The sequence below is a fragment of the Alnus glutinosa genome, chromosome 5 (assembly GCF_958979055.1).
Source record: "Alnus glutinosa chromosome 5, dhAlnGlut1.1, whole genome shotgun sequence".
Taxonomy (NCBI): Eukaryota; Viridiplantae; Streptophyta; class Magnoliopsida; order Fagales; family Betulaceae; genus Alnus; species Alnus glutinosa.
Window position 1 is genome coordinate 27,337,672 of NC_084890.1, and position 27,692 is coordinate 27,365,363.

Genomic DNA, 27,692 nt, shown 5'->3' on the forward strand with positions numbered 1-27,692 from the left:
GTAGCATTTTTTTCTTTTTAGCTCCACTTATCTATTAGTATTTAATGGCTTAATACCATGCCAATACATAATACCAAGACATTTTAATCTCGACTATAAGTCGCCCCCACGGTGACTCGACCACAAAAGTCACAACCCCGTCGATCCCATACATCAACGTGATAATTGGCTTTGATAACAAATTATACAAATTTTGAGTAAAACTCACCTTTGAAACCGGCTTACAAGTGGATGATGCCTAATAGCTTATATATACACATGATTAATTATGATTGTTTTTAAGCCTTGTAAGACATTTAGAATCGTAACATTCATTGATAGAAGATATTATGCTGTCTCCAAGAAGCTGCATTTATGCTTATACTCTTATAATCTCTTTTAATCCGGTCCTCAATACATAGGAACCATTTCTTCATGTCTCTTTTTTTTTTTTTTTTTTTTTTTTTTTTTCCCTCAATGGTAGATGACAATTATTCTTGCTTCCAATCTAGGAAAGGAACTGGGAACGAACCTTCATACAAGATCTCAAAGATTCCTGAAACTGCATAAATTTCTTTACCCTCCGTGCAAGACTGAGAAATTAATCATTCTATCTCTTCCACTTGTTTGAGAAAAAAATTCATCCAATATACATGTTCTTCCTCTAAAAGAGAGAGACACAGAGAGAACACCCCTGAACAGAGCAAAATTGATTGATTAATGTGCATATTCTCTCATGCGCCTCAATCAGAAGTTTAGAGATAGAGCAATGACTATGGCAATCGCAACACCCGTTTTCATATTTGCGAGCATTTTTGTTGCATGGGCTTTAGCGAGTCGTGCTAGGAAGAAAAAAACTAAGATTCAACGTTTTCCTACGAGGTCTACGTCCATCGGAGCTCTCCACGGAGGAAAACTCGCCTTGCACAGATTGGCTGATTATCATGAAGCGCAAGAGAATGCAGCAGCACTGCACACAGCTGAGACAGAGTTAAAGAATCTACTTGAGCAGGAGCAGCCTGACTTTGAGCAGCTCCAGGTTAGGCATTTCTATATATCCATACTTGCCAGCGTTAGAAAAATTCCGACCGTCAATTTCTTCTTTTGGAAAACTTTATTTATAATTCTAGACCATTCATTATTTTTGTAAAAAGGTACCCAACTGTCAATTTAAGATATTCATCTTTCAATTTTTTTCAATTTCAACAATCATTCAGAATTTTCCTTTAAATCCTATCAAAATTCACAAAATAACCCTTTGTTTATTTATTTTTAAAAAAAGATTATAAAAAATTTTAAAGATTCAAGCATAGGTATTTTTGCAAATTCTGTTAAATTCTGACAAACATCTAATCCTAGCAATTTTTTCGTTTTTTTTCTTTCCTAAAAAAAAGAATGGGTATTTTGGAAATTTTGACAAGATTTAACAGAGTGTTGAAATTGAAAAAAATTGAAAGATAGATATCCTAAATTGACACTTTTTAAAGTTTGGATACCTTTTACAAAAGTGATGAAAGATCAGGAGTTATAAATGTTTTTTTTTTTTTTTTTTTTTTCCCATTTCTGCTTTACCAAACATACCCCTACCATTTATGGTGAAAATACAATTATGTCTTTAGATTTTTTTTTTTTATTATTTTTCAAAAAAGAAAAGCTTCCCTGGTCATGGACATTAAGGGGGGCTATGTGAAAGAGCTACACGTTTGAACGAATAATTAAGTTTAGTTTCCCTTATCTTAAAACTATTCATGGAAAACACAAATCATCCTAACTTTCTGGGTTTATTTCGCTTTCCATTGGGGATGAAGCGAACGGTGGCAAAGCTGGAAATGAGCGGGAAAGAAGATGATGCCGTGGAAATGTTAGAAAAAGCAGTGAAGGCACATGAGGTGAAGAAACAAGAAGCCTATGAGATCGAAATGTTGCTCGTGGAGATGCTCATCTACAAGGTGATTAACGATAAGTATTAAGAGTAGGGAACTATAAATGTCTCTACTATTTTTTCTCGTATGCTCCGTTTATTTTAGAATAAAATATTTTGTAGCATTTGGCCGGTGTGACCGAAAAATAATTGTTAATCTAAAAATATTTTCGGTTTGACTCAAAAAGCTTTTTTAATTTCGGAAAATAATTTCTGTTTTTAAATTTCGCAAATCATTTTTTGAGTTTGAGTTTCTCCTTCTTAAACTGCTGGACTTCCATCAAGCCAACATCAAGCCACCACCAGGCTCCCCCCCGAACTACCCTTAAACCATCACTGAGCTACTCCAAACCACTACCGAACCACCCCTAGACCACCACTGAACAATCACCGAGCTACCTCAAATCACCATCGAGACAATTCGAACCACCCCCACGCCAACGCCGAACAACTAACGAGCCACTATTGGGCCGCCACTGAGCCACTCTCGAACCACCGACGGGCCTCCACCAGACAATTGCTAGATCTCAATTTTTTTTTTTTTTTGAAATGTCCACACAAGAGGGGGGAGGGGGGATTCGAACTAGTGACCTCTGCTTCATGAGGTGTGGTCTCCATCCGATTGAACTACCCCTTGGGGACCAGATCTCAAATTTTTACGTTAATTTTTAAAATTATTTTATATTGTGAATAACAAATTGTTTTTTATAGGTTAATATGATTGAATGAAAATATATATAAATAAATTTTTTTAAAAAAAGATTTATAATTTTTCGTACGCACCAAACATCAGAAAATAATTTGAGCGAAAAACATTTTTATATAAAATGATTTCCTTAAAACATTTTTTACCGGAAAAATTTTACGCAGAATGTACATCAAACTTGGGGGAAGATGAGTCAATGTACATCAAACTTGCAGTAATTAATGAGAGACCAACAATATTCCAAAGTTTTGTAACAACGTAATGTACGTTATTGCAAAGACAACAGGACTTTTATTAATAATAATGTTAAATATTCGTTTGAGTTTGTGATTTCAAAAAATATAATTTAAAAATCTGATTTTAAGAATAAAGTTAAACGTTTGGTAAAATTGTAGTTTAACCTTTAAAATTGTGTATTTTTAAAAATACATAATCATGCCTACGATTTGAAAATACTGATTTTTCTACATTTTCAAATCGCATTTTTATAAAAATGCATTCATATATAATCGATATATTTTCTAGAATTTGGTATGAAATTACACTTTTGATCTATAAAATCGTAATGCCAAACACATTACTAGCAACAAATCTTGACTAGAACCTTTATCTTTTCTATAATGGTAAATCCCCAATGTTAAAAATACCCCAAAGCATCAATATCTTTCATGTTTCATGATAAGAGCTAAGCTCATTAACAAGGGAATTATAAATATCATGATCATAGATATGGAAGTAGTTCCAATTTGTAATTCATATGTGCATTCATTTAATTACTCGAAATGCTTTTCCATTCTTATAGAGGATTTGTGTGGTAGGAAAAGGAAAATAAATCTATTTTTTCTTTCTTTTTTCTTTTTCACTCTTTGGGATCTAAAGGTTTCTCACTTGACCGTTTGAATCTAACACATGCCTGATTTCTTATTGTTTTGACATAACTCTAGGGAGATTTTGAAAAGGCTTCTAACTGCGAGTGCTTGAAACATGAAGAAATTTCTGATGCTCGACGTCCACTCTATAAGGTGAGGACTTCTCTTTTGTTTTCTTGAAAACAAAGCTAAAAATGATAGAGTTAAATCCGAATTCAAAAGCTGGACATCTGCTCTTGCTAGTTTCATTGAAGATCACCCTAATGCAGATAGTTTGATATCCATATATATGATGGAGTCGGGCAAAAAGTCTGCTTTCAATATGAGTTCTCAAATTGAAATCAATTAGCATCCTTTAAAGTCCTTAGGATAACTCTATTGTGGAGTTCATAAAATCTAACCATTAATATTTAATTAAGTTATTGAGCTTTTTGCTACCTCGACACATACTACATTTTAAAAGATTTTAAATGTTCCTTAATTAATATTGAATTACGTCATACTAGAATAGAAACAGCGCTTTTATCTCATTTGTTGAAGCAAAATGTGTGCGAATTAGCCTTTTTTTTAAAAAAAAATAAAAAATAAAAAAAAGGTTTTCATGGCTGATTGACACTGCAACATCAACAGAGTAAGAAAATGGTGGAAACCACTTAAATTGAGTAATACTACTCTTTGCACCTATTTCACACCGGTAATTCACGTAGTGGGTTTTAAGTGGCTTCTACTACCAACCACTTAAAATACATCACATCATCCAGTGCAGAGTGAAACTAACTAATGGTTTGGGGCTTAAAATATACTGCGGCACAAATAACTTTGTTAACAACTTAACATGATATTTGGCAAGAAAAATGTTAAGATACTATAGTTTTATTATAACTTCCTTACAAATTCATGTGGTAATCCATATATATAAGTGTCACGTGATAGTAATTTACTAAATAACATTTCTCTTGTGAAATATATTACGCAGGGTATCATTCACCTCATGTTAGGTCACCCCAAGGAACAAGCCAAAACATGTTGGAAAGATTTTAAGAATTTTCAAGAACACTTTCAATGGCCACCTAATTTGAAAGATAGCCAAGTCGACAACGACATTACCAATTTCAAGAAGTTTGAGAACGTAGTGAAGTTACTCAAAGATGATATCCACAAGGCGCATGCAAAGAAAACACAAAAGTAAGAAAGATATATGTTAGGTGTACAACAATACTGATGTGTCTAGTATTTTAATTTTTTTTTAAAAAAAAATACTAGACACATTAGTATTATTATGCCATTGTTATATAAAAGTTGTACAAATAACATATTTCAATAAGAAATGATATTTCATTAAATTAAAAGCAAAAGGAAGTTACTCCATATATATATATATATATATATATATATACATACTGTAATTTTTTCCCTTTTCTTTTTTCTTTTTCATTCCTCACACTATCGCTTTTCTTCCTTCTTGGATTGGGTTGGATTGGTGAACATGAGCAGTTGAAAATTTTATAGCACCTTTTTTTTTTTTTTTTTGTAATTTGATTTGTCTTTTCAATCATTATAAGTATTAATTATATGATAAGGAAATCAATGATATCCTATTTATTATATGCTACCAACATTCTCAAAAACTGTCGAGTAGATACTCGAGCTTCTGAGATGGAAGGCGGTGGCAGTTGGAGGTTGGATGTTGGTTTTGAGGGAGCAAGGTTAAAAAATAGAATATAAGAAAAATTGATTAAAAATATTAAAGAATATAATATAAAAATATCAATCTCCCTACAACTGTTTACTTGTGAGTCTTTGACTGCTTGCTTTTTAAAAACCAATAATTTACTAATTTTCTTGCCCACAAGCAAGAGCTCTTTAATACCCCAAGAACAATTCAAGAAACCAATCCAGAATATAAAGAGCTAAGACTAGCTAATATAGCTTTTAAATTTGTCTAGCTTTTATATGGACATAGCCACATCATCATCATCTTTAAACACAAGGTCCATAAATCACAGTACACATGCTAGCTACAAGCCTAACCAAACTAGCAAGTACACATGCCTAAATTTGTCTAGCTTTTACATGGACATAGTCTTCCCATCATCATCTTTAAACACAAGGTCCATAAAGCACCGTACATAAGCTAGCTACAAGCCTAACCATACTACCAAGTACACAGGCCATGCACCTACTGGCTACAAGTCTTATAATCCCCCATTCCTATTTTTCAACTTATTAAAATTATAAGAAATTATCTTTTTGCATCTTTAGTACATTTCATATATATATATATATATATATATATATCAACCATTTAATTTTTAGTATTCACATATAAAACACATACATCCGAGAGCATGTCAAAGCAATATAAGCTATACAAAATCATCATATCCAACCAGCTATAAGTATATACATACATTCCCTAGTAAATCACATTATATAAACATCAATAAAACACCATGCCATGCATACCTTCTGAAAAAATAATAATGTGGCTCCTAATTAACGTGTTTGTATGATCAATTGTGCAACAAAATATTAAACGCGAAATTTAAAAAAGACAAATATTTTGTTGACGAAGTGGAAACTCTTATGAAGAGAAAAACAACTCCGGGGCAACCAAACTTAGGAAATCCACTATTCAAAAGACAAAGCTAGTTACAAAGCAGTAGTACTCACATAACCCAATGCAGTAGTCGTACCTCTAACTCTTCCTAACCAGACCTCCTGTCTGAATGGGTCTTCAGTAGACTCCTTAAAGCTAGACTTCAATGGTTGATCAAATCACACAAATAAAACTCTAAAAGAGCTAGCTGATCTCACAATCTCTACCTAAACACCCTTTCTTAGCAAACAGAAATTTGGTACCGAATTCTTAAAGAATATATGCCTAGAGGCCTCTATGTATAGGCTTTAGAAGACCTAATACAATTCTGATTCGAAGTTCTTTAGGCAGCGTCCGAACCAAGACAGTGAGCGTTCGAGCGGCAAGCAGCAACCAACTTCTTTTCACGCGAACTCACGCATTTCTTCATTAAACTTCAGTCATCGCGTCTGGACGGCCTTGCCCTAGCGTCCGAACGGTTGCATGATGTCTTCACTGTTTGCAGCCTTCAGTTTACTGTTCGGACACCTATGCGAACTGGTGCTCTCGGTGTTCCTATTTCAGCAGAATCCTAATATGGTAGTGATTTTGTTAACAAAATATAGCCAATAAACTAACACTTTCTTTTATTCTTTTTATTTTCATTTCTTTATTTCTTATATCACTATGAGAATTAGCTCTCAACAGTTTTAAGGAACGTCTTTTACTTAACATGCATATCATCATGAGGGACAGGTCCCTTGAGCTGTGAGAGTATGCTTAATAAATAACTTGGGAACTAGTCACCCATAACAACATTAGGTTAACAGCATCGAAGGGTGACCCTCAAGGACTGGTCGCTTATTGTGATGTTAGAGGCTAACCCATATACATTAGTCTCTTATGCTTATCTCTTCATTGGTGCTCATGTTCATGATGCATGCAATAAAAATAGCTTTCCTTTACTTTCACATCCGTGTAAGATTTAACATCATTTCTTCAACAAGTTAATAAAACATTTCTTAACACATGTGAAATCATTGAAATTACTCATAGAACATCTATCCTCATAAAATGTTTGGCTTGATAAAACGTATATATTTCATGCTTTAAAAACAAGTCAAATATGGTCTTTTACTCAGTAAGTAATATACTTACATATCCTTGACAAAGCTTGTAAAAGACCTCCCAACTCAAGCCCTTGCAATGCACAACTGCAATTATCACATTGCATGCCACCATTAAACTCAATTCTCCACTAAACTTCAAATATAGACAAACCCTCTTACCTCCCGAATTCCTAAGCACTAAGTACCCATACAAACTCTAAGGGCATTTATGGTTAAAGACAACTATAAGTCCAATTAACCCATACAACAACCAATTTAGGGTTTACAACATAAACCCCTAACTTTACACAATTTAGAAGAAATTTGGGTTTAGCTTATACCTTGATCGAACATTGTGATTGAAGTTTTACCATGAAACTCCTACCTGATGTTCTGGTATACATTAGAACCCCTTTACACACGAAAACCCTAAATAAGTTCTTAATATTGGGCTTCACACTAAAAAATTCACAAAATTTATGAAAATATGGGGTTTCACGATTTTACCTCAAATTGATTAGTGAATTTGATGTTCCAACACCGAGAATCACGTTTCCGTTGTTGGAATTGATGTAGGAACCTTCATGGATTCAAATCCTCAGCCAAACCCTCAAACCCTAAGAGAGCATGGAAGAGAGATGAGACAAATGTGATTTTTAGGCTGAAAAATTGAATTCCAACTATTTATAGTCGATTTTGGCCTTTCTCGTCCCCTTTCAAACAACCCTATTTTTAACACTCTCTTGAAAAACTTAGATGATTCCCTGTTTGAACGGACTTAGAGTGGGCTTGGAACGGGACATTTTGGTACATTTTTTCCAATTCACTATTTGAACAGATTTAGAACAGGACATTGTGGAACACCTCCGTTCGAACAGACTTACAACGGGGCACGCTGGAAAGTTTTACTGTGCATTTTAATGGCATGTTTGAATTTGAAACTTCTTAATTCGAACCAAAGATTGTAAAAACTAAATCTTTCTTAATTTTTTTCTTAAGTTTTATTTTGTTCCATTCATTCTAATTACTTATTCAATTGATAATTTTAATTATTTTCCTGGGTATTACAAACTCCCAAAGACTAGCCATGTTTCACTACAAACCATAGAAAGAGGAGAAAAATCAAATTTCTCTATAAGTCAAGGAGTGACTAAAAAATCAAATTGCCTTAATTCTACCCATTTTCTTAATTTTTTAAATTTTTTTTTTTTAAAAAAAAGAGATATTATTTTATTCCCACAAGGGTAAAATGGGTAAAATTAGGTCATGACACGTTATGACCTAATTAGATATTGTTTTAGTCCTATTATTAGCATGTTATGTCTTTGGTTAGTTAGTGTTTAGCTTCATTTTCGTTAGTCTAATCTCCTAGTTGTAGATTTAGCATCTAGGGTTAATATGCCAGTTTGTTTATGGACATTGCAAGGATGGTTTAAACATTAGGTCTGATATCTTGTTGGATTTGTATGGATAACCTTCTGTTTTAGAGCATGTAAGTAAACACGAGTATGTGAAGAATTCATGATAGATCTAGTGGTGAGTTGGTTGTTTAAAGTCTATGTCTATGATGAGATATGGGTAATACGAGGACGGTGCTTGTGTTTAGGATAGTGTTTGGGTTGTTGTGAGAACCTTGAAATGTGTTGGATTGAGGTTTAGATAGGCCTTGGATTAAAAACCAGGTTTCTATCGAGAACCAAACATTCAATGTCAAGGGAAAACATTCAATGCTTCTAACCAAACTATCGAGGCCAGGTAGGAAGCTCATTTTGAAATAGCTTAGGTTTTAAAACAATTTATCTTAAGATCAGTGACTGATGATGAACCCTTTCATAAATTTGGAGGTTAAAGAATATCAAGGAAATTTCTCAAATGATTTCAACTTGGAAGGTGAGTAAAACTCACTGTATAAGTGGATAAAAACTTTGTTTCCTTTTATTGCAAATAGAAATAATAAATGTTATTAAAAGTACAAAATGATGATATATTCTCTACATGTTGTGGGCGTTGAGCATATTTCAATCGCTAAATCATGTTTCCCTTATCAAGTATGTTTTATCAATGCAAAGCTATGAAATAAAAATATATATGACATGCCAACCTTAATTGTATGAGGGTAAAGGTACAAATATATTACGCTATCATGTGGCAAGGGTACCAGTATGCTATAATAACTTCCACAATATGAGGATTTATACATGGATATGCTATTATGATGAAATAACCTCCATCGTATGATGATTTATATACGAGTACGCTAATATGATGAGATAATGATTCGATGATGGATATGTGAAACATCGTTTTCTCTAATTTCGTGAAATGAGTTTATGCATTAGGGTGAAAATGTCAAGAATCATGCATTGCTTTATAAAATGCTCACTTCATATCTTATAAGAAACATATGTGAAAATCCTCTGAGGGCATGGTGTCTTGAAATGTCATTTTGGGTTTATTACAAATGATTATTTCATAAATTACTTCTATACGATACTTTCTCCCTAAGTCTCAGATTTACACTTTACTTTTTTTCACCTGTAAAACATTTTTGTTTTATAGAAGAAGCAACTAAATCTTAGCAAGGAGGATCTTGAGGCAGAAGCGGCCATTGGGCATAATGTTAGTAATTGGTTAATACTTGAGGACTCATTGCCGGATTTTGGAGGCCGCCAATTGTAATTAGTATTTTTGGGTACATTGTAGACTAGAGTTTTGAGACATGCTTGTGTATAAAGGTTTAGCTTGGATTTTTTGTAATGATGTTATGTACCATACAATATAATTAAATGTGATGATTCGTAGTTGGTAGCGTTCCAACCGATGATTAAAAATACAGAATTTTGATTTTGAAACTTTATCGGTTTTCACAACTACGTGAATTTTAATATTTGTAACCACTCGCAATAGTATGAGACTTTGCAGAATAGGACTAAAGAGGGTATCGAACCACAAAGATTGGGGGTTATTTGGTTATGAAATACCTGAGACGTTATCCAATTTAATTTGAAAAAGATATTTTGTTTTGATTTTTATCATTAAGCTAACATAAACTAAAAACAATTAAAAATTGAGAGATTTAAGAAAATGTAAAGTATATGGAATTCATTTCACTCAATCCTCATACACATGGCATATTATGTCTATCTCGAATTTCCTTCACATGCATAATACGAGCGCGTAATGATTGTCAATCACACAACGACCTCAATATGAAACTACTTTAGTTAAAAGGTAATAATAACCCATCTAGTTACACAATACTCATCCAACTAAAATCTATGCATGAATGATTAATGCTCTCTAGTTAGACTATAAGACCTCTCAATTAGCATACATATCTATGGAGAAAGCATAAACCATCTTAGTTTCGCACATATTATCCACATAAAATTACACTATAATGGAAAAGCATCTAAAAAGCATTTTAACTAAAAAGATGTGGAGTAATACATGTTCCCTAGCATGATCTATCAAATTCACATAGATTATGTCAAAAAGCATCATTACATAGCTATCTCTAGGCTATGTAATCATTAGACATATATATAGAAATCCAAGAATAACCTAATCAAGCCATGGCACTTGGATAGAGTTCCATCAACACCCTATAATTGATTTAGCTACTCATGAAGAAATTGGACTCTCTTATAGAAGAGGAAGAACTCATTTCTCTAAGAGGATTTAGAAACTACAAATCAAACTAACAATATGTAAAACAATTTATTTTAATAAAAGAAACTAAACTAAGAACTAAGAACAATGAAGAAGAAGAACTAAGCAAAAGAAAACCTAAAGAAAAACATTAAAGGTGTGATGACCCGTTTTTTTTTTTTTTTTTTATACAAAACGTAAACGAGTCATCGCAGTGGCACGACTACGTGTCACTCAGCCAACATATGGCACATACCCCATAACATGTACCTAATAATCAGAGTATAACATACATCTATCTATGCAGCGGAAAACATAAATCTGAATAGCGGAAATTACAACTTATATATCTATCACAAATTAATTACAATATTGAGCAATTTAACATCTATCTGTTTGAGTCTTATTAACACAATATTTACATAACAATAATGGCTTAACAAAGAATAAGTGACACAAACGTCACAAGCCATACCAAACCTATAAATTAGTGGACAACCCGTGGTTCGACAATTACAACTGTCGCGGCGAGCTTTAATCATAATATCCCAAGCACACTGCTACCGACCCATCGACTATACCGAAGTACCTGCAACCAAAGAAACATCATCTACACGGTTGTGGTGGTATCCACATCCGCATAGGTGAAAGAATGAGTTCACTGCCTTAGCATGAAACATACTAAGACCTCAGTGGTATAAGACTAACTGAGTTTTCACAAAGAACCAACCCTTATTTTATTTTTAGTCGTGCGAGCACTATATTAGCCACAATTTACCAATAGCTAATGCAGCAAACACTGACTATTTAGAAAAACATTTAAAAACATACTATATAGCTGTGAACATATGTAGAAGTTTCACATATAGACTCCTCTATAATAATACTTTTCACCGGTCGCTTGGACATATGTGCACACGATCACTCCATCACAGATATCACGTATACACATAAGTCTTAAGCAAAGAACATGGCATCTTACTCTTCCGTACTAGGACAACATCTGTCAACAAAACACTCGCAACACCATCTCTAATCGTATTTCAGCTTCGTGCCTTGACACCAGTAGATCATGAGAGCACTAGAGCTAAACTCAATCATGCTAACACGTCTTTTCTGGAGAACAAGAACAGTCAACCCTCCTACTCATAGACATGCCATTACTCGCACCCAAGCAATCATGTATCCATGTACTTTCAAGTTCAATGTATGATATTAACACATGACTATCCGATAGAAATATACATAAGCGCTTTTCATTTAAGACACTTATGCATACCAACATGTCTAGTAAAATCTACTCATTACATAAAAACATCACTCATTAAACAATGCTATACATGATATGCATGACTGGGTCTACTGGGGCTTCGGTCCCCCACGATGCTGATAACTGCTGTTTTACTGTGTATCCTGCTCCTTTACTGCTGTACTACTGTTGATGTATGCTCTATACTACATGCTCAATGTTCCGTGCTTGACCAGTATATATTTCACTACTGTATCATGCTCAAATCATGCAGTTATTAAATCACGTCCTCTCAAAACTAAACAAATCCAGCATTTTACCCAACATTTTGAAATCATTCAAAACTTCGTTTCTTTATCAAATCTACGCAGTTTCAACATGACATGTTCTCAAACAATTTGCATAATTTAAATCTCAACCGCAGAACTTAACACTTTAAATCTATTCAATACTTTTCACTCATACACTATCTCTTTAACATCATTGATATAGTTTAAACATAATTGAAACTAAACAAATCATCTCAAAGCATATACATTTCATCATATGGTCGGTTCGGTTTCGTAAACAATATATATATTTTTATCAATCCAATACATATAAAAATATGTATTTTCTCAGTGAGTGGAATACCCACCTTGGCTGCATTAGACTCCTGACTCGAACTCCCATTGGATTCTAGTCACTTGGACTCTACATTGGAGAACCAATTAAAGTCTCCAATTCGAACACAATCCTGCAAACATTGGTATCGTTAGACTACACTATTGAATCACATACTCTATGACATCCTAACTATCCGCATGCTCACACGTCACGTCACTCGCTTCTAAGCTATCTAGATATCTTAAACTATTATTAGATTAGTCATTGGTTATAGGTTGGTGTCTTATCTTGTTTATTAACTAGAAAACGCATCTACTATTTCATTAGTTTATTTATTACTATTGTGTCACATTATTATTCCTAATCCTTTTTATAGCTTGTCATTTATCATTGTTAACCCATTAATGACTAGTTACTATTTTACTAAGTTAACAATATATATTTAACATGTATGCATGCATATGTATATATGCACCAATATACATATACATATATAACTCTTAAACCTAATCGATGACACACTTAAATACTTTGGGTACCGGAATAGGTGAGTTAGCTACTAAATAGTCACATAATGGATCCATAGTGTATTTATGCGTTTCTATAGGCTTACTAGCTAACATTTACAAACATAGGGTTATTTGGGTAATCTATAACTCATTGACATTCTTATTAGAATTGGTGTTCCCTTTTATATTATCCTTAGGCTTTAGACTTACAATTACTAATATACTTAGTATTTAATCTTTATTAACTACTAACCATCTAGGTAGTTTAAACTATAGGACCTTAATCTTATATAACTTATTAATTTAATAACTCTTATCGAACTAACTTATAATCGCATTTTATAATATCCATTCTTTTATTAATACACCCAATTAAAATCCTCTCAATTAAAACTACCTATTATCAACCACAACGAGGAATCACTAAATATATCTTATAAAAATAAAACCCTATATACCATTGAACTTAATTTATTTACATAATAGCAATGGTATATTTTTCCTCCTAAAACCTCCACATAACTAACCAACATCCTCAAATTACTAACCCAAAACCAGATTTGGGTTCCACTTAAAACACCCATCAAAATCGCTCCAAAATAGCTCCTAAGATGCCACCGAAAATCAACCCACCAATCCAACTCCCAATTTCACACGGCCCTTCACAAGTATCAACTATCAAAAATTAACCCATAACATCCATAGCCAACATAACCCAAAATCATCAAGAATCACATACATACACCCACGTATAGCTTCAATCAACAACCCATCTTTATAAAGGGCTTGGCCTAAAACCTCATTACATAACCACAAATCAACCCCATTTAGCCATCCCCTTCAACATCTTCCAAAAACCCTAAATCACATCTCCAAAATTACCAACTCCAAATCCACAACCCAAAGCATTACACAACCAAACTAAACAAGCCACCCAACCTTAGCATATTAAACATACATAAACTCTAAATCAACACTCAAATAAAACCTAAAATCAGTAACCGGCCAAAATCCACAACACAGAAACCACACGGGTTCAACAAACCCATTAATCCCAAATAAATTTACAATAGTCCAAATTAACCCATAATAATCTTAAAATGAAATTACTAAAATTGTAAGGATTTCTTTTCAGAAAAACTACCGGAGATATCGCCGGAGTAGTCTCTGTAAGTCGCCGGAAAACACACAGTAACCGCCTAAAAACGCACCACTAGGCGACCAGACGTCAACTCACTGGAAATCGGGCCTGGGTTGACCGGAATCCACCCCTAGTTTGGCCATCGTCGCTCCTCAGGACACCGGCGATGACTCAGCACACCGATCGGGTTCTACCGACCTCACGGGTTCACGGGTCACCGGGTTGCAAGGCTCGGGTTTTCTGGGTTGCTCGGGTCGCACAGGTTTGAGCTCACAGGTCGCTGGTCTAGGCTACGGGTCTTCGTGGTTCAGCTCCTAGGTTCCGCCGGAGCTCCTCCATCGCCGGATTCCAGTCTCGGCCGCTAATCATGGAGGATCGGGTCCTCACAGGTTCAGCGGGCTGCATCGGGTCCTTTCCGGATCGAGTCGCACCTCATGGATCCTCTCTTCCCCGTCACTCTCTCTCTCTCGGTTCTCTGCCTCTCTCTCCCAGTCTCTCTCTCACTCTCAATCTCTCTCATTCGGTGAAGAGAAGAAGAAAGGAGAAGAAATGAAGAACAGAGAAGAAGAAATAGAAAGAAGAACAAAAAGAAGATAAGAAGCAATCGTGGATTGCTGTCCACCGAGAAGAGAAAAGGGAAAAAAGAAAAGAAATAAAAGAAAAGGAAAAGTGAAAGGGATAAGGGACATGTGGCGAATTGTGAATGGCTGGGAGAGATTTTCATTTTATTTAAAGCCCCTTACTATTATTAATTACAATAGGACCCCATCTTATTAAAATCATATCGTTTATTAATTAACATTTGACCCCCGCATATTTTTAAACTAAACATTAATCAATGTATTTAATTATTTATCTAATTAGGACCTACTATAATAATTACTCACATCTTAACCCAATTGTATTTTATTTTCCCTATTTATTTTCTTGGTCTTCACAAAAGGAACCAGGTTAAACTCTCTGGAATTTTTGGATTCTAGAGTTGTATCAAACCTAAAATGAAACAAAAAACAAGAAAAGAAAAAGAAAGAAGTTGCTGGAAAATATAAAGGAAAATTGCATTAAACAAAATTCAAACTTTATTTGAATAAAACAGAATTAAAGTGAGTTACAAAACTAAAATACACTAAATCTAAGCTCTCTGGAAAACAATAAAGGAAAGTGGTGCATCAAAGGATTGCACAAAAATTAAAACATAAAAAATCTCTCTTTTACTCTCACGTTCATTCTCTATTTATAGAGAATTTGATACAACAAATTTAACCACTCAATCACTTTCAGCCGCACAAATGAAGAGTACCGACATCCCATTACAACCGTATAACTTGAGGATGATTTTATTCCGCACAAATTAGTGTCGACATCTGCAGATCTTTTCTGAAATATCCGAACTCGATCGATCGCATCCTTAAGTCATGGAATTTTCGATCGATCACATGTATTTCGACTAATGAATTGTTCGATCGCATCCTTTAGTCATAGAATTTTCGATCGATCGAATATACTTAACCGATTTTCTCTTCTTGGTAGGAGCACTTGAACCTCAAATGATCTTCAAATTGTCTTTGATGTATCTTAGGCCTAATTTTGATGATTTGAGCATGTTTTCAATTAAAACCTAAAAATAAGGCAAAACACTAAAACACAACAAGAAATTAAATATACAACACAAACTAAGGATAACAAATGTAAATTAAGAGTTCTTGAATCGAATAATTCAAGACTTATCAGTAGTAAATGCTCATGTTATAACGATCATTAATCTTTATAGATTATCATATGTTTCTGATGCTTAGTGTTCTCTTTTGATGGATAGAGAGGTGTACTCAAAATTTAATTTCCAACTAATCAATTTTTTCGATGCATTATATAAGGTGTGTGAGAGATCCCCAAAGGTTGGATCGCATACGAAGTCATATGGGTTGTTAGTTGCATGACAAGAAGTGCATGGCCATAGAGAAAGTTCTTAAAAAATATTGTATAAAGTCTCTCACATACTTTATTGTAAATATACATTTGTAATTTACTTATTTTTCCTCCAAAACATTTAATGAAATTTTGTTTCATGAACAAAACACTTCCTTTATTGCTAGCACACCAATACACATAATTTAATCTTTTTTTTTTATAAGTAACACGACTTAGTGAGCAGTCACATGTGAAACACACAAGTATGCAGTGAACTCAATCTTTTATAAAACATTTGAGGATATCACACTACATCATGCAACTAGAGTTTCCAACAAATAAATAATGCAAAAAATCATGCTAATGCCATAAATAAATAGTAATACATGTGTGTACTATAGTCATAACTATCCTCCATATGACCTATTCATACACTTAACCGTCTTACGGTAAAATTTGTTCATTCGAAAGACATCTGATACAACCCGGATGCCCTGAGCGTTACAAATAGTGAGCTATCACTACTTTTAGAACCAGGTTCGACGTCAGGCAATCCACATAACTAGTGATACCCATACCGCGATGGCACCACCTGTGGGTGGTTTTGCCGGTCACAATATCCCTCAAGTACACGGTTAACTCACTCATCACATAACTAGGCAATAGGATCAAGTTCATATAAATTGGTATGCACATGCCCTAGATTCTTCAATTCTTTTTTTCATGGTAGCTAAGTCATACGATTGTTTTTATTTCATTATCAATGCATATAAATAAGAGTCAAAAAATCATTCATTTTGCAAATTTTTTCATTTTTACTTATAAACTTAGAGTTCACAGTATTATATCATAAAACAATTCATGATAGAACAAAGATGCACATTTTATATAAAAAATAGACATGCTTGAACATTATTAGAGTTTCACCAGAGTTTATTCACTTTGCTCGTAAAACTCCCCCACAAATCCTTCCTCAAAAGCTTATGCTCCTTCGTCTGCGAGATATCTTACCATTAGTTGGGTTCCTAAGGTGTAAACCCTAGTCAAGCACCTAAACTATAGTTTTTCCTTAATTATGTTTGGTACCGCTAGAACAGTGTCTGAGTATTGCTTGAACGGTAGGCACCATTTTACGACGAAACCTGAACAAATGCGAGGTCGAATCCACAGGGAATTGGGTTATGAAAATTAATTTTTATTTAAACTAATTCTATTTTAACATGGTTCCAATTTTTTGGGGTTTTATCATGCAAAATAATAAACTAAATTAAACTAATTAAGAACAATTGATAAAAAAAAAAAAACACTAAGGTTTTCAGAATCCACTTTGCCAAATCAAACAACACATTCTTGTAGTTTACTCATACATCTGGCAAACAAATAAGCCTTATTCCTTGTTCAAGGTTCCATAAAATGCATATATGAATCCAAATCAATAACAAATCACAATGAATGATTTGATTTCAATTGGATATTCGTTGAAATCAAATCATTCATTGTATCCGTTTGATAAACAAATCACAATGGATCTCCACATTCAATCGAATGATTCGATGAATCCATCAATTGAAACACATTAAATTTCCAACTTTTAATAAATAATCATCACAACATTCAATTAAAAGAGATAAATCAATTAATTGAATTGGACTTGAACAATATTTTGATAAATATCGGAATTGTATAAATAAAATAACAAGAATGTGAGTATAATCAATGGCGAGGTTTCATCTTCAACCTTAGTTGAAGATTTAACCTCTTATGACTAAATTCAACACACTAAATTTTATTAAAGCATAAAAATTGAAAGACTTATGAAGAGAAAAACATGCAAGAGAAAAAGAAATAATGCACTCGCACAAGTGTGGCTACTGGGACAAAAATACTACTCAAAAGTTAAGCCTCCACAAGTCTTTTTTTACAAGAGTAAAGAAAGCAACATAAATACTAATAAAAACCCTGGTGTCTCGGTCCTGCCAAGTCTGGAAAAAGAATGTAAAAGCCCACCCATGCACGGATCCACGTCTAAAGAAGTAATAAATCTCCACATGGTGCCACTAGGTCTTGAGAATAACGTACTTTTCTATGCTACCCGTTTTTGGAAAGAAATCAAGTCTTGTATATATCACGCACAGCTCTAGGTCAAGACAATAAAACCCTCTCTGGCGCCGTACACGTGCCTTTCCTGGTATGTCCTTGATTATTTCCTTCATAATAGTCTATATAATGCTTTTATAGTGGCAGACTGAGCCAAGGGTAGGCATGGAAGTTGGCCTTTTCGTTGTTCATTTTTTTTCTATTAAGGTATTGTGCCGACATTTCTGCTTCTTTGTAGTTTCACATAAACACCGTCATTTTCTCTCAATGACCTACAAAACACTAAAGTACCAAAACTAACCAAAAACATCAGAAAATAACAAAGTTAAAAGTTTAACAAATACAAATTAAGGGGTCCAAATATACAATATTTGGCACTCATCAAACACTGTCAAAAAGGTGTTGACCGTCGTCCGAATGGTATCGTTTTAGCAGCTCACACAGTATTACAATAATGCACTTTTCATCATCTCCGACCTCAAAAAAAATCACATTTTTCTTTTACTTCCTACAGGGCTTCCAAAGGCCTTAAAGATGATACCTTTTTACAATTTAACCAAAAAGTTCCTAACTTTTCATTCCTACTATTCTTCTTTCACCAAAACTCGTTAAGGTAGCCTATTTTATTCCTCACAAAGTCTTAGGCCCGACTTTAGCCTTATTTAACTCATGTAGAACATCATCTACAAAAAGCTAGGGTTTTTATTGGAAAAGCTTTCACCTTTACCATTCCTACACCCTTTAAATACGCCTACATACACATATGTTATCAACGTAAAAAACGTAAAGCGCAAGAAGCTCATAGACAAAATAGACTATGTTAGGGAGTGAAAGGTTAAATCCTTATAGCCTTGGACTCCAAAAACTCCAAGAACACTCCATCTTTCCTTCTTTATCTCTTCTCCCTCCACTCTCTCGCTCTAGTCGCTCTAGACAACCAAATGGTCGCTAGGGTTTCTTAAGGTGCCTTAAATAAGCTCCCTCTACTTCTACATCTTTTTGGAGTTATCTAAATTGCATGCAGTCTGTCATCGTTAGAATGGTGCTCGTGCCATTCGATCGCTATGGTATTTTTTTTATCAATTTATCCTACGTGGCTTCGCTCCATACTGTTTGAATGTCTTAACCATTATCTTTTATTTATTTCTTAGCCCTTGTTAATGTGTTCTTAATCTTATTTTAGAATAGGGTATTACAGGGTACGAATGTAACTAAGAATGTATCCTCTAGAACTCGATTCTTAAAATCCTTGATGATCTCCTTCAAACACATTTCAAACAGGATTGCAAATGAAGCATTTTTTCTTGAAGCTTTGAACTTTTTAAATTTGTCTTGTCCAAACACCATTCAAACGTTGTATCGAACAAGAGGTTATGTCTTTCATTCTAAACCAAGTTTGGTAACCATCAATTGAAGACCTATTTAACCACTAACCTTATATTTACAACCAACCTAGTTTTGACATTAAATTTCCCAACATAAAACCTAACATTTGGGAAAAATATTTCAATTTATGGCATAATTGGAGCTAAAAAGGAAAGAAAAGGCATTATAAGTGGGACCCACAAGCACGTACACAATCTCTAGGCAATTGCTGACTGTAAGAGAATGGCCTTTACAAGCACAACTCGACTTGTTAACTAAGAAGAGAATGGCCTTTACAAGTACAATCCTACTTCCACTCCTAGTCGATGTAAGCTAAAGATCACCCATTTTTCAACTCTATATGTTAAAATTTCCCACCTATTCAACTCAAAATATGTTGTATTTTGAAATTGAGAAAATTTCACTTATGACTCATGATCTTTTGTCACTTTTGCAAAATCTTGTCAAAATTTTCAAAATGCCCCTCATATTTTTAGGAAAAAAAAAACAAAAAAATTTTTTTTCAGGGATTTAAGTATTAATCAAAATTTAATAGAATTTGCAAAAAGTACCCATGCCTAAATCTTTGAAAAAATTTATAATTTTTGTTTTTTTTTATTAAAAAAAAAAAACACACAATGGTATTTTGAAAATTTTGACAGGATTTAACGGAAAATTCTAACGAATGGTTGAAATTGAAAAAAAAATAAAATAAAAGATAGATACCCTAAATTAATATTTTTTAAAGTTTAAGCACTTAATTGCAAAAATGATGAAAGATCAAGGGTTATCAGTGAAGTTTTCCCTTTGAAATTTGTTACCTAGAAAAAGAAACCTAATTATAAACGAGTACTCAAAGGTAGATTTGGGAATGGCCGAACCACCAAAAATAGGTGGTTCAGTCACTCCAACTCTTCTTCTTCTTCTTCTTTTAATTTATTGTAACAGTCTGTGTTGTTTATTTTAAATGCACGATTCAAGTAAAATATATTGGACCAAGTATAATACCCTAGGCATTACACTGAATCTCAATTCAAATAGAAGCAAGAGTTGTGCTTATAAGAGCTATAGTCTCCTCATCTCCTTAGTAATTGCCTGAAGTTATGGTTTTGGAAATTCTACTTATGTATAATACCTTCTCTCTCCTATTCAGCTCCAACTGCATGATACATGTTGAAAGAGTAGTGCTAGGAGTATTATAACTTCTACTACAAAGTCTTTTACAAAGTAACATGACAATTCATAATTAGTTAAAGAATTAAACAAAAAAACTAATTTATCAATTTAATTTGTTAGTAGCTGACTTGTCAACCATCACTCTTAATTATTTCGCTAATTATGAACTACCAAATCAGTTTGTAAATAATGTTGTAGTTCAAATTGTAGTACCCAAGCATTTTCCATGTTGAAATTGGAATATGCTTTTTATTACAATTTTATTCAAATTTATGTGACTTTTCATAATTATAGTGAAATAGTTAAGAGTGTACCATTAATAATTAAACACTAATTAATTAAATTAACAAATTAGATTTTTTTGCTTATTTATTTCTTAAAGAGTAGTGCTAGATACTATGTTTTTATTCTACAATTGTCCAACAATGTTTTCGTGGCACTTCTAATCTACCATTGGATCTCTTTTTTATTTATTTATTTAACAATGATTAATCCAATGGTTAGTTGGGAGCTTCGCGTCAGCCTTGTAGGATGAATGTCAAATAAAATTATAGTATATAGTACTTCTCTTTCACAAGTTATAAACTGCCACATCAATTTATTATAAAAATTAAAATAAATATATATATATATATATATATATATATATATATATATATATATATATATATATATATATATATATATATATATATATATATAGGGAAAAGTAAACATAACCCCCTCAAACTACCACTCAATTGTCAATGTATCCCCTAAACAACCAATTGCGTTAATGCCCCCCTCTAAACTACCAAAAAATGTCAATGTCCCCCCTAAGACCAACAAAAAGACAAAAATGACCCTAATTTTTTTTTGAATAAGACAAAAATATCCTCATAAATTCAAAAAATTAAAACTAAAACTAAAAAACTTACAAAAAAAATAAAAAACTAAAAAAAAAAAAAATTAAATGAAAAACGAAAAAAAAAATTTTAAAAAAAAGAACAAATTTTTTATTCTTTAAAAAAAAAAAAAGCAAACAAAAAATAACAGAAATTTATTTTTTATTTTTTAAAAAATAAAACAAATGAAAAAAAAAACCAGTTTTTATTAAATTAAAAAACAAAAAAGAACAATTTTTTTTTTAAAGAAAAAAAAAAACGAAAAAACAAAAAATAACTGATTTTTTAAAAAAATAAAAAAATAAAACAAATGAAAAAAAAAAAACCAGTTTTTATTAAATTAAAAAAAACGAAAAAGAACAATTTTTTTTTAAAAGAAAAAAATGAAAAAAAAAAACTGAAAATTATTTTTTAAAAAATAAATAAATAAATAAATAAATAATAGTTTTAATTTTTTATTATTTTTTTGGAATAAAATTTTGTTATTTTCTATTTTTTTAATAATTTTATGAAGGACATTTTTGTCATTAGGGTGACATTGACATTTTTTGATAGTTTAAGGGGGGACATTAACGCAATTAGTAGTTTGAGAGGTACATTGACAATGATGTGGTAGTTTGAGGTGATTATGTGTATTTTTCTTATATATATAGTACTATCCTAACCACTCTGAAATTTTTACCTAGAAAATTACACCTCCTACTTTCCAATTGGGCCCGTTATCACGTGCTTCTGCCTGCGCCATTTAAGTGATCCATCACTGATAAAGTTAATTACTAATTAGGCCCACCATTTCTTTTACAAGTATTACCTGCGCCATTTAAGTGATCCATCACTGATAAAGTTAATTACTAATTAGGCCCACCATTTCTTTTACAAGTATTACTTAAATTAACAAAGAGTTTTCCTCAATGCATTATATATAGTCATGAGTGACTCGAAATTGAAAAAAATAAATAAATAGAAATTATGATCAAATGGTTAAACAAAGAATTGCAAATAATTCTTGTTAAAACTGTATGAAATATCCGAAGTGCTTTCATCGCTGCCATGCACCAACATTGCTATTTGCTACCTGTCTTCGATCGGACTTTGTGTGGATGGAAAATGAGGTGAGTTAATCGGGAAGGCCTTGTGGATCGGGGATTCCTCCTCCTTCAACAGCTTTTATGTATTCTTTCCACCATGTTTTTGCAGGCTCCTTCTGATCTAACATAGTGAATATAATAGCCTGCACAAGTAGGAATATAAGAGGAACACATTGCGAATTTGATCAAGAAACAGCCAGGGACGGAGTCAGAAGTTCCTATGGGCAGGGGCCGGTGGTAAAAAAAAATTATTGGTAGGGGCCAATAGGCTAAATTTTTAGTTTTTTAGCTTATATATATTTTTTTTTGAGATTTTTTTTTTTTTTTTAAGCTAAGAATTTTTTTTTTCAAGGAAATTGGGGGGGCCATGGCCCCTGCCAGCCCCCCCCTCCCTCCGTCTCTGGAAACAGCACTATCGGAACTTAATAGGAGAAATAGGCTCGGAAACAGCCGGAACTACCGAGATATTCTATCCAGGTAATTGCCGACCTAAAAAATTGCATCTATGCCATTTAAAAGGATATAAATATAATTTTTTTAATTACATCTATGCCATTCCAGGAGAACACCAGGAGATGTTCTAGCATTTCTCTTTGTCAAGAGCACACTCTGCTCCTCTCTTGGTTGCCGTGGAACTTAAATCCTATGATTTCTTTTTTTCTACACAACACTGGGGAAGTGTGGGGAAAGTTCTATGCAAGAGATTTAATATTGAAGTATTACTCTCAAGCTACAAAGTGGGTCTTTGTGATTCCTCTTCATTAATTCCTTTTCATTTTTGTTTTTTATTCTTAAATTAGTATTCTTGAAGATTATGTAACGCACATACCTTGTAAAGAGGAACTCGAGCATCTGAAGGACCAACTCGCTGATTGAGGCAGTTGTATTTCGAGGCCTCTTCATATCTTCCCTGTATAATTAAGCTCGACATTCCAATATCAACAGTGAGTGATTAAAGATAATTAGAAGAATGCTTAGCGATGTCCAATCTGGTTTACTCGAGCAATGGATCTTATTTTCTCTCAATTTTTCATCCTTTTTGGACCATTACCTAGGATTTGAAACCATGCATCTTGTTTCTTTTTATTGGAACAGAGTACAAGGAAACATCAATCTTAACAACGAAGAGAAGATCATGAAGATCGAGAATGATGAGAATTAAGCAGCATGCAGCATGCAGCATGATGATAAACACATATATGCAAGACGTGATAGACTCATGCTATATTTGCTGATATGTACTCTTGATGATAAGGTTGTAAATGTTATAAATACTACGTTGTTTTGGACAAAACAATGTAATTATGAGGACCTCGATCAATCAAAGGTACTTTTCAAAGAAATTACAGTGCTAAACGTGAATGCTCTAGCTCATATATACTTCCTACAACCTAAGAATTCGAAAGTGAAGCGCCATCAAGAAGTTGACTAATATATGCATAAGAACACTCAAAGCAAGTATTTGCTAGTACTTATAATTTTTAGATATATACGTAAATTTGAGCGTGTTAAATTATCGGTTGTATAAAAAGCTTAAATTTTTAAATTTAATATTTAAATACTCTTCAAACATGTAGGATCAAACAATGCTCAAATTATTTTAATTGAAATGTGAATAAACGATAGAGTCGAAGTGGGGAAGTATTAGGTCATACCAGGCATATGAGAACTTCAACAAGTGCCATCTCCACATTGAACTCAGGCTCCGGATCCCCATTGCAGTCCTTATAGGCCTTTTGCAGTACCTTCACCGCTTCATCACCCTTTCCAAGTTTCAATTGCTGCATTGCCGCCTCCTATATAGTTGTGAAAAAAAGATAAATAATAATAATAATAATAATAAAGAAGAGAGGCAACGTGTTAGAGTTAAACTGACCACTATTAAAGATATAGAGGCCTCGAAGTGCATTAAGTTGCCAAGTAATCTTACTCAAGTTTGTTTTTGATTGACTAAAACTTAATTAGCAAAGTTTGTTGATTATGTTGATATGATATTGTATATATCAGTTATCATTGATTTCTATAAAATTTGAAACCTAGGGCGACAAGTTTAAGTGTGACTTTTCTAGTATTTAAATATTAATTAAATAATTTTATTTTTAGTTTTTTTTTTTTTTTTATTTAAACATTGTTCTTCTCACTTTTTTATCGTATTTTTTTTTCCCAAATAACATGTAGAATTTATCTCTATTACGAGACATTAATTTAGTTTCAATGAATAACATATTTTCTATTGAGCTACATATAAACATATAATTCTTTTTTTTTTTTAATTTAATTTACGCAAAACGAAATTTACATCATTTCAGTTTTACATTCACACAACATTAAATTTATGAGTTTTGTTACCACTTTAGAGTTGTCATTCTATTTTTCTCTTTCTTTCTCTCTAAAGTCTCAATATCTTGAATTCAATTATTTGTAATTTTTTTTTTTACCATAATTAGGTTTTATTAAGAAGCATTGAACCCTCTTTATCATACTTGAAGCCTTAATTTTTTATTTTTTTTTGTTAATATAAAAAGAAAACGTAATTATCTATTTGAAGCCTTATTCCAATGGGGCGGTAGCCAATCAACCTGCCCCCTAATAGGAGGTTAACTTTTCATATAGCAGCTAAAGCTACAAGATGCTACTTGAACATCGAGGGAAGTCTAATATTGTTGCTCAAGCTTTACTTGTTACGCATTTTATAATTCAAGCTTGAGCTTGCCTTCTATATGAACTCCATTAATATACATACTCAAACAGCCTAGAAATAAAGCTATGCATACTATTATCAAGATAGATCGATATATATATATATATATATATATATATATATATATATATATATATATATATATATATATATAGAAACAGCTGCAGTACTGAGCAGAGAAATATACCTTAATTACAGTTTCAACGTCTGCGGTTGAAGGCTTTTTACTACTCTTATACGACGTCGAAAAGGAGCCATATCTTTTGGGCTTTCCCTGACTTGAAGAGAGGTAGACACTCATATCCAACAACGATTTCAGCGCGACCCTCCCACCCTTCGGGTAAATAGTTGTCGTAATTTGAGATTTCTGATTCTTCACAATTGCTATGGCTATTGGACTCATCATCGTAGAGCCGCAGCTGATGATACCCAGAACACAAGCCAATGCCAGCGATGCGCCTACGCTCCCTCTCACAATTTTCTTCCCATCATCCCTACTGTTGGGACAGTTTTCAGATTGGTGACGTACGCCTTTTGATGGTGGGATTATTTCCCAACACCCATCATTGGTCGAAGGTTTTGGGAACCCATTAATGGCACAAACAAGACTGGAGCCATGCCGAGGCGGGCGGTAGATTGAATTGTTAGTGTTTGTAAGTGGAAGAGATGAAAGAGTGAAACTTTTATGAGGCTTGGTTAGCCTTGTAGGCTTGACAGGGGAAGGGATACGTAGGGGGAGAGTGGGCTGAGGCCCGTAGCGGAGGCAAAGTGAAGATTCCATGGAGCGGCGGTTTCTGCTTGCCTTCAGGAATTAGATCGGGCGGCTATCTCATTGTAGCATGAAGGATACCACTACTTATTATTGTTCATAATTTGGATTCCCCATGGCTGACAGCCTGACCAAAAAAAGAGTCTGCCTGGAAGTAAGGTATCGATTATCGGCTTACTACTTCAAGCAAAAGTCTCATTAATTAATTAACTGGCAAGGCATCATTTTAATGCCTTTTTTTTTTTTTAGAAAGAACGTGTTACACATGTATGAGGAAGAGTCCTGTCAATAAGTTTTCAAATTAAATATAATGATGTACTAGTAATTTATATATGACTCACCTCAATAATATAATATTGTCTGCTTTTGACTTTTTCGAATCAGACATCTTAGGAGGACACTCATCCTGATACTACTCTCGTAAAATTACGCTTAATTACGAAGTTCTGATATGTTCATGACCATCACAGTTTTAAAACACGTTGTGTCAAAAAGATTATGAATATACATATAAGCACATACTCATTCCCATACCCAAGCGATGTGGGACGTCGCAGGAATAATGTGATAGTAAAAATTAACTTTTGGATCAACAATGGCTTTGTAAGGAAAAAATAAAAAATCAATAGTTAATTTTCACTAACTTGTCATTCTAGTTGTATGGTATTATATATATGCTAGATAGCGTTTTTGGATTATGTATCTATGTTTATAGTTTGGGAACATTTTAGTGAAAGGTATTTCAAAGAGTTTTAGAAGATGAGAGTACTCTCACATGAGAAATAGAGAAAATAATGGAAATATTTATAATGCCCAAATCACATTAACCTGCAGCATTAAAGCAATACTTGAGTGTGTGTGTGCATACTATAGTTTATCTTAAATAATCTAATCTCAATCTTGTATTACATATATACATTCACACACACACATATACATACACATAAAATCACTCATATGCACACAAAGACAATATTCAAACTCACAATTACAATAATTCAACTTATATCTTTACATAATAAAGAACGTTCTTTTTTAACAAAAATACTTAACATGTTCTCGTTACAAACTTAAAAATCGAGTTATATGAGCCTATATGAGCTTAATCGAGCTTATACAAGTTGAGTCTGAATTTTTTGTTCAAGCTCTTTTTATTTAATAAATGAATCGACCTCGAGCCGAGTCTAAGCTTATCCGCTAGCGGCTCTTTTAATTTGCAGCTCTAGTTTACTAATACTGAATAGATACTAATTTTTTTTCTTATATATAAATTTTCAATCTTGATATATTTTTTTAATGATCCTTTTAGTACCCATATCTTAGGGTGCGTTTGGGATTGTGATTTCGTAGACAATAAGTGCGATTTTAAACCAAATCGCAGAACAG

At 33.1% G+C, this 27,692-nt stretch overlaps 2 protein-coding genes across 2 annotated transcripts; one reads left to right on the forward strand and one right to left on the reverse strand.

Moving 5' to 3' along the window:
* The first annotated feature begins 495 nt into the window (after positions 1 to 495).
* On the forward strand, positions 496 to 4,730 carry LOC133869805 (uncharacterized). Its single transcript, XM_062306875.1, has 4 exons — positions 496 to 1,018; positions 1,788 to 1,928; positions 3,551 to 3,628; positions 4,452 to 4,730. The coding sequence occupies exons 1-4, from the start codon at positions 716 to 718 to the stop codon at positions 4,662 to 4,664; spliced, it is 735 nt and encodes a 244-aa protein (XP_062162859.1). The 5' UTR covers positions 496 to 715; the 3' UTR covers positions 4,665 to 4,730.
* A 17,951-nt stretch (positions 4,731 to 22,681) lies between these two features.
* Positions 22,682 to 26,415, reverse strand: LOC133869619 (uncharacterized). Its single transcript, XM_062306661.1, has 4 exons — positions 25,725 to 26,415; positions 24,492 to 24,632; positions 23,666 to 23,746; positions 22,682 to 22,979 (listed from the first exon to the last, which is right to left on the reverse strand). The coding sequence occupies exons 1-4, from the start codon at positions 26,316 to 26,318 to the stop codon at positions 22,866 to 22,868; spliced, it is 930 nt and encodes a 309-aa protein (XP_062162645.1). The 5' UTR covers positions 26,319 to 26,415; the 3' UTR covers positions 22,682 to 22,865.
* Between the last annotated feature and the right edge of the window lie 1,277 nt (positions 26,416 to 27,692).

Coding starts and splice junctions, on each gene's coding strand:
- LOC133869619 (XM_062306661.1), bottom strand. CDS start 26,318: ATGGAATCTTCACTTTGCCTCCGCTACGGGCCTCAGCCCACTCTCCCC. Junction 24,633..25,724: donor ACGTTGAAACTGTAATTAAG/GTATATTTCTCT, acceptor ACAACTATATAG/GAGGCGGCAATGCAGCAATT. Junction 23,747..24,491: donor TTGAAGTTCTCATATGCCTG/GTATGACCTAAT, acceptor TTAATTATACAG/GGAAGATATGAAGAGGCCTC.
- LOC133869805 (XM_062306875.1), top strand. CDS start 716: ATGCGCCTCAATCAGAAGTTTAGAGATAGAGCAATGACTATGGCAATC. Junction 1,019..1,787: donor CTGACTTTGAGCAGCTCCAG/GTTAGGCATTTC, acceptor TTGGGGATGAAG/CGAACGGTGGCAAAGCTGGA. Junction 3,629..4,451: donor CTCGACGTCCACTCTATAAG/GTGAGGACTTCT, acceptor TATATTACGCAG/GGTATCATTCACCTCATGTT.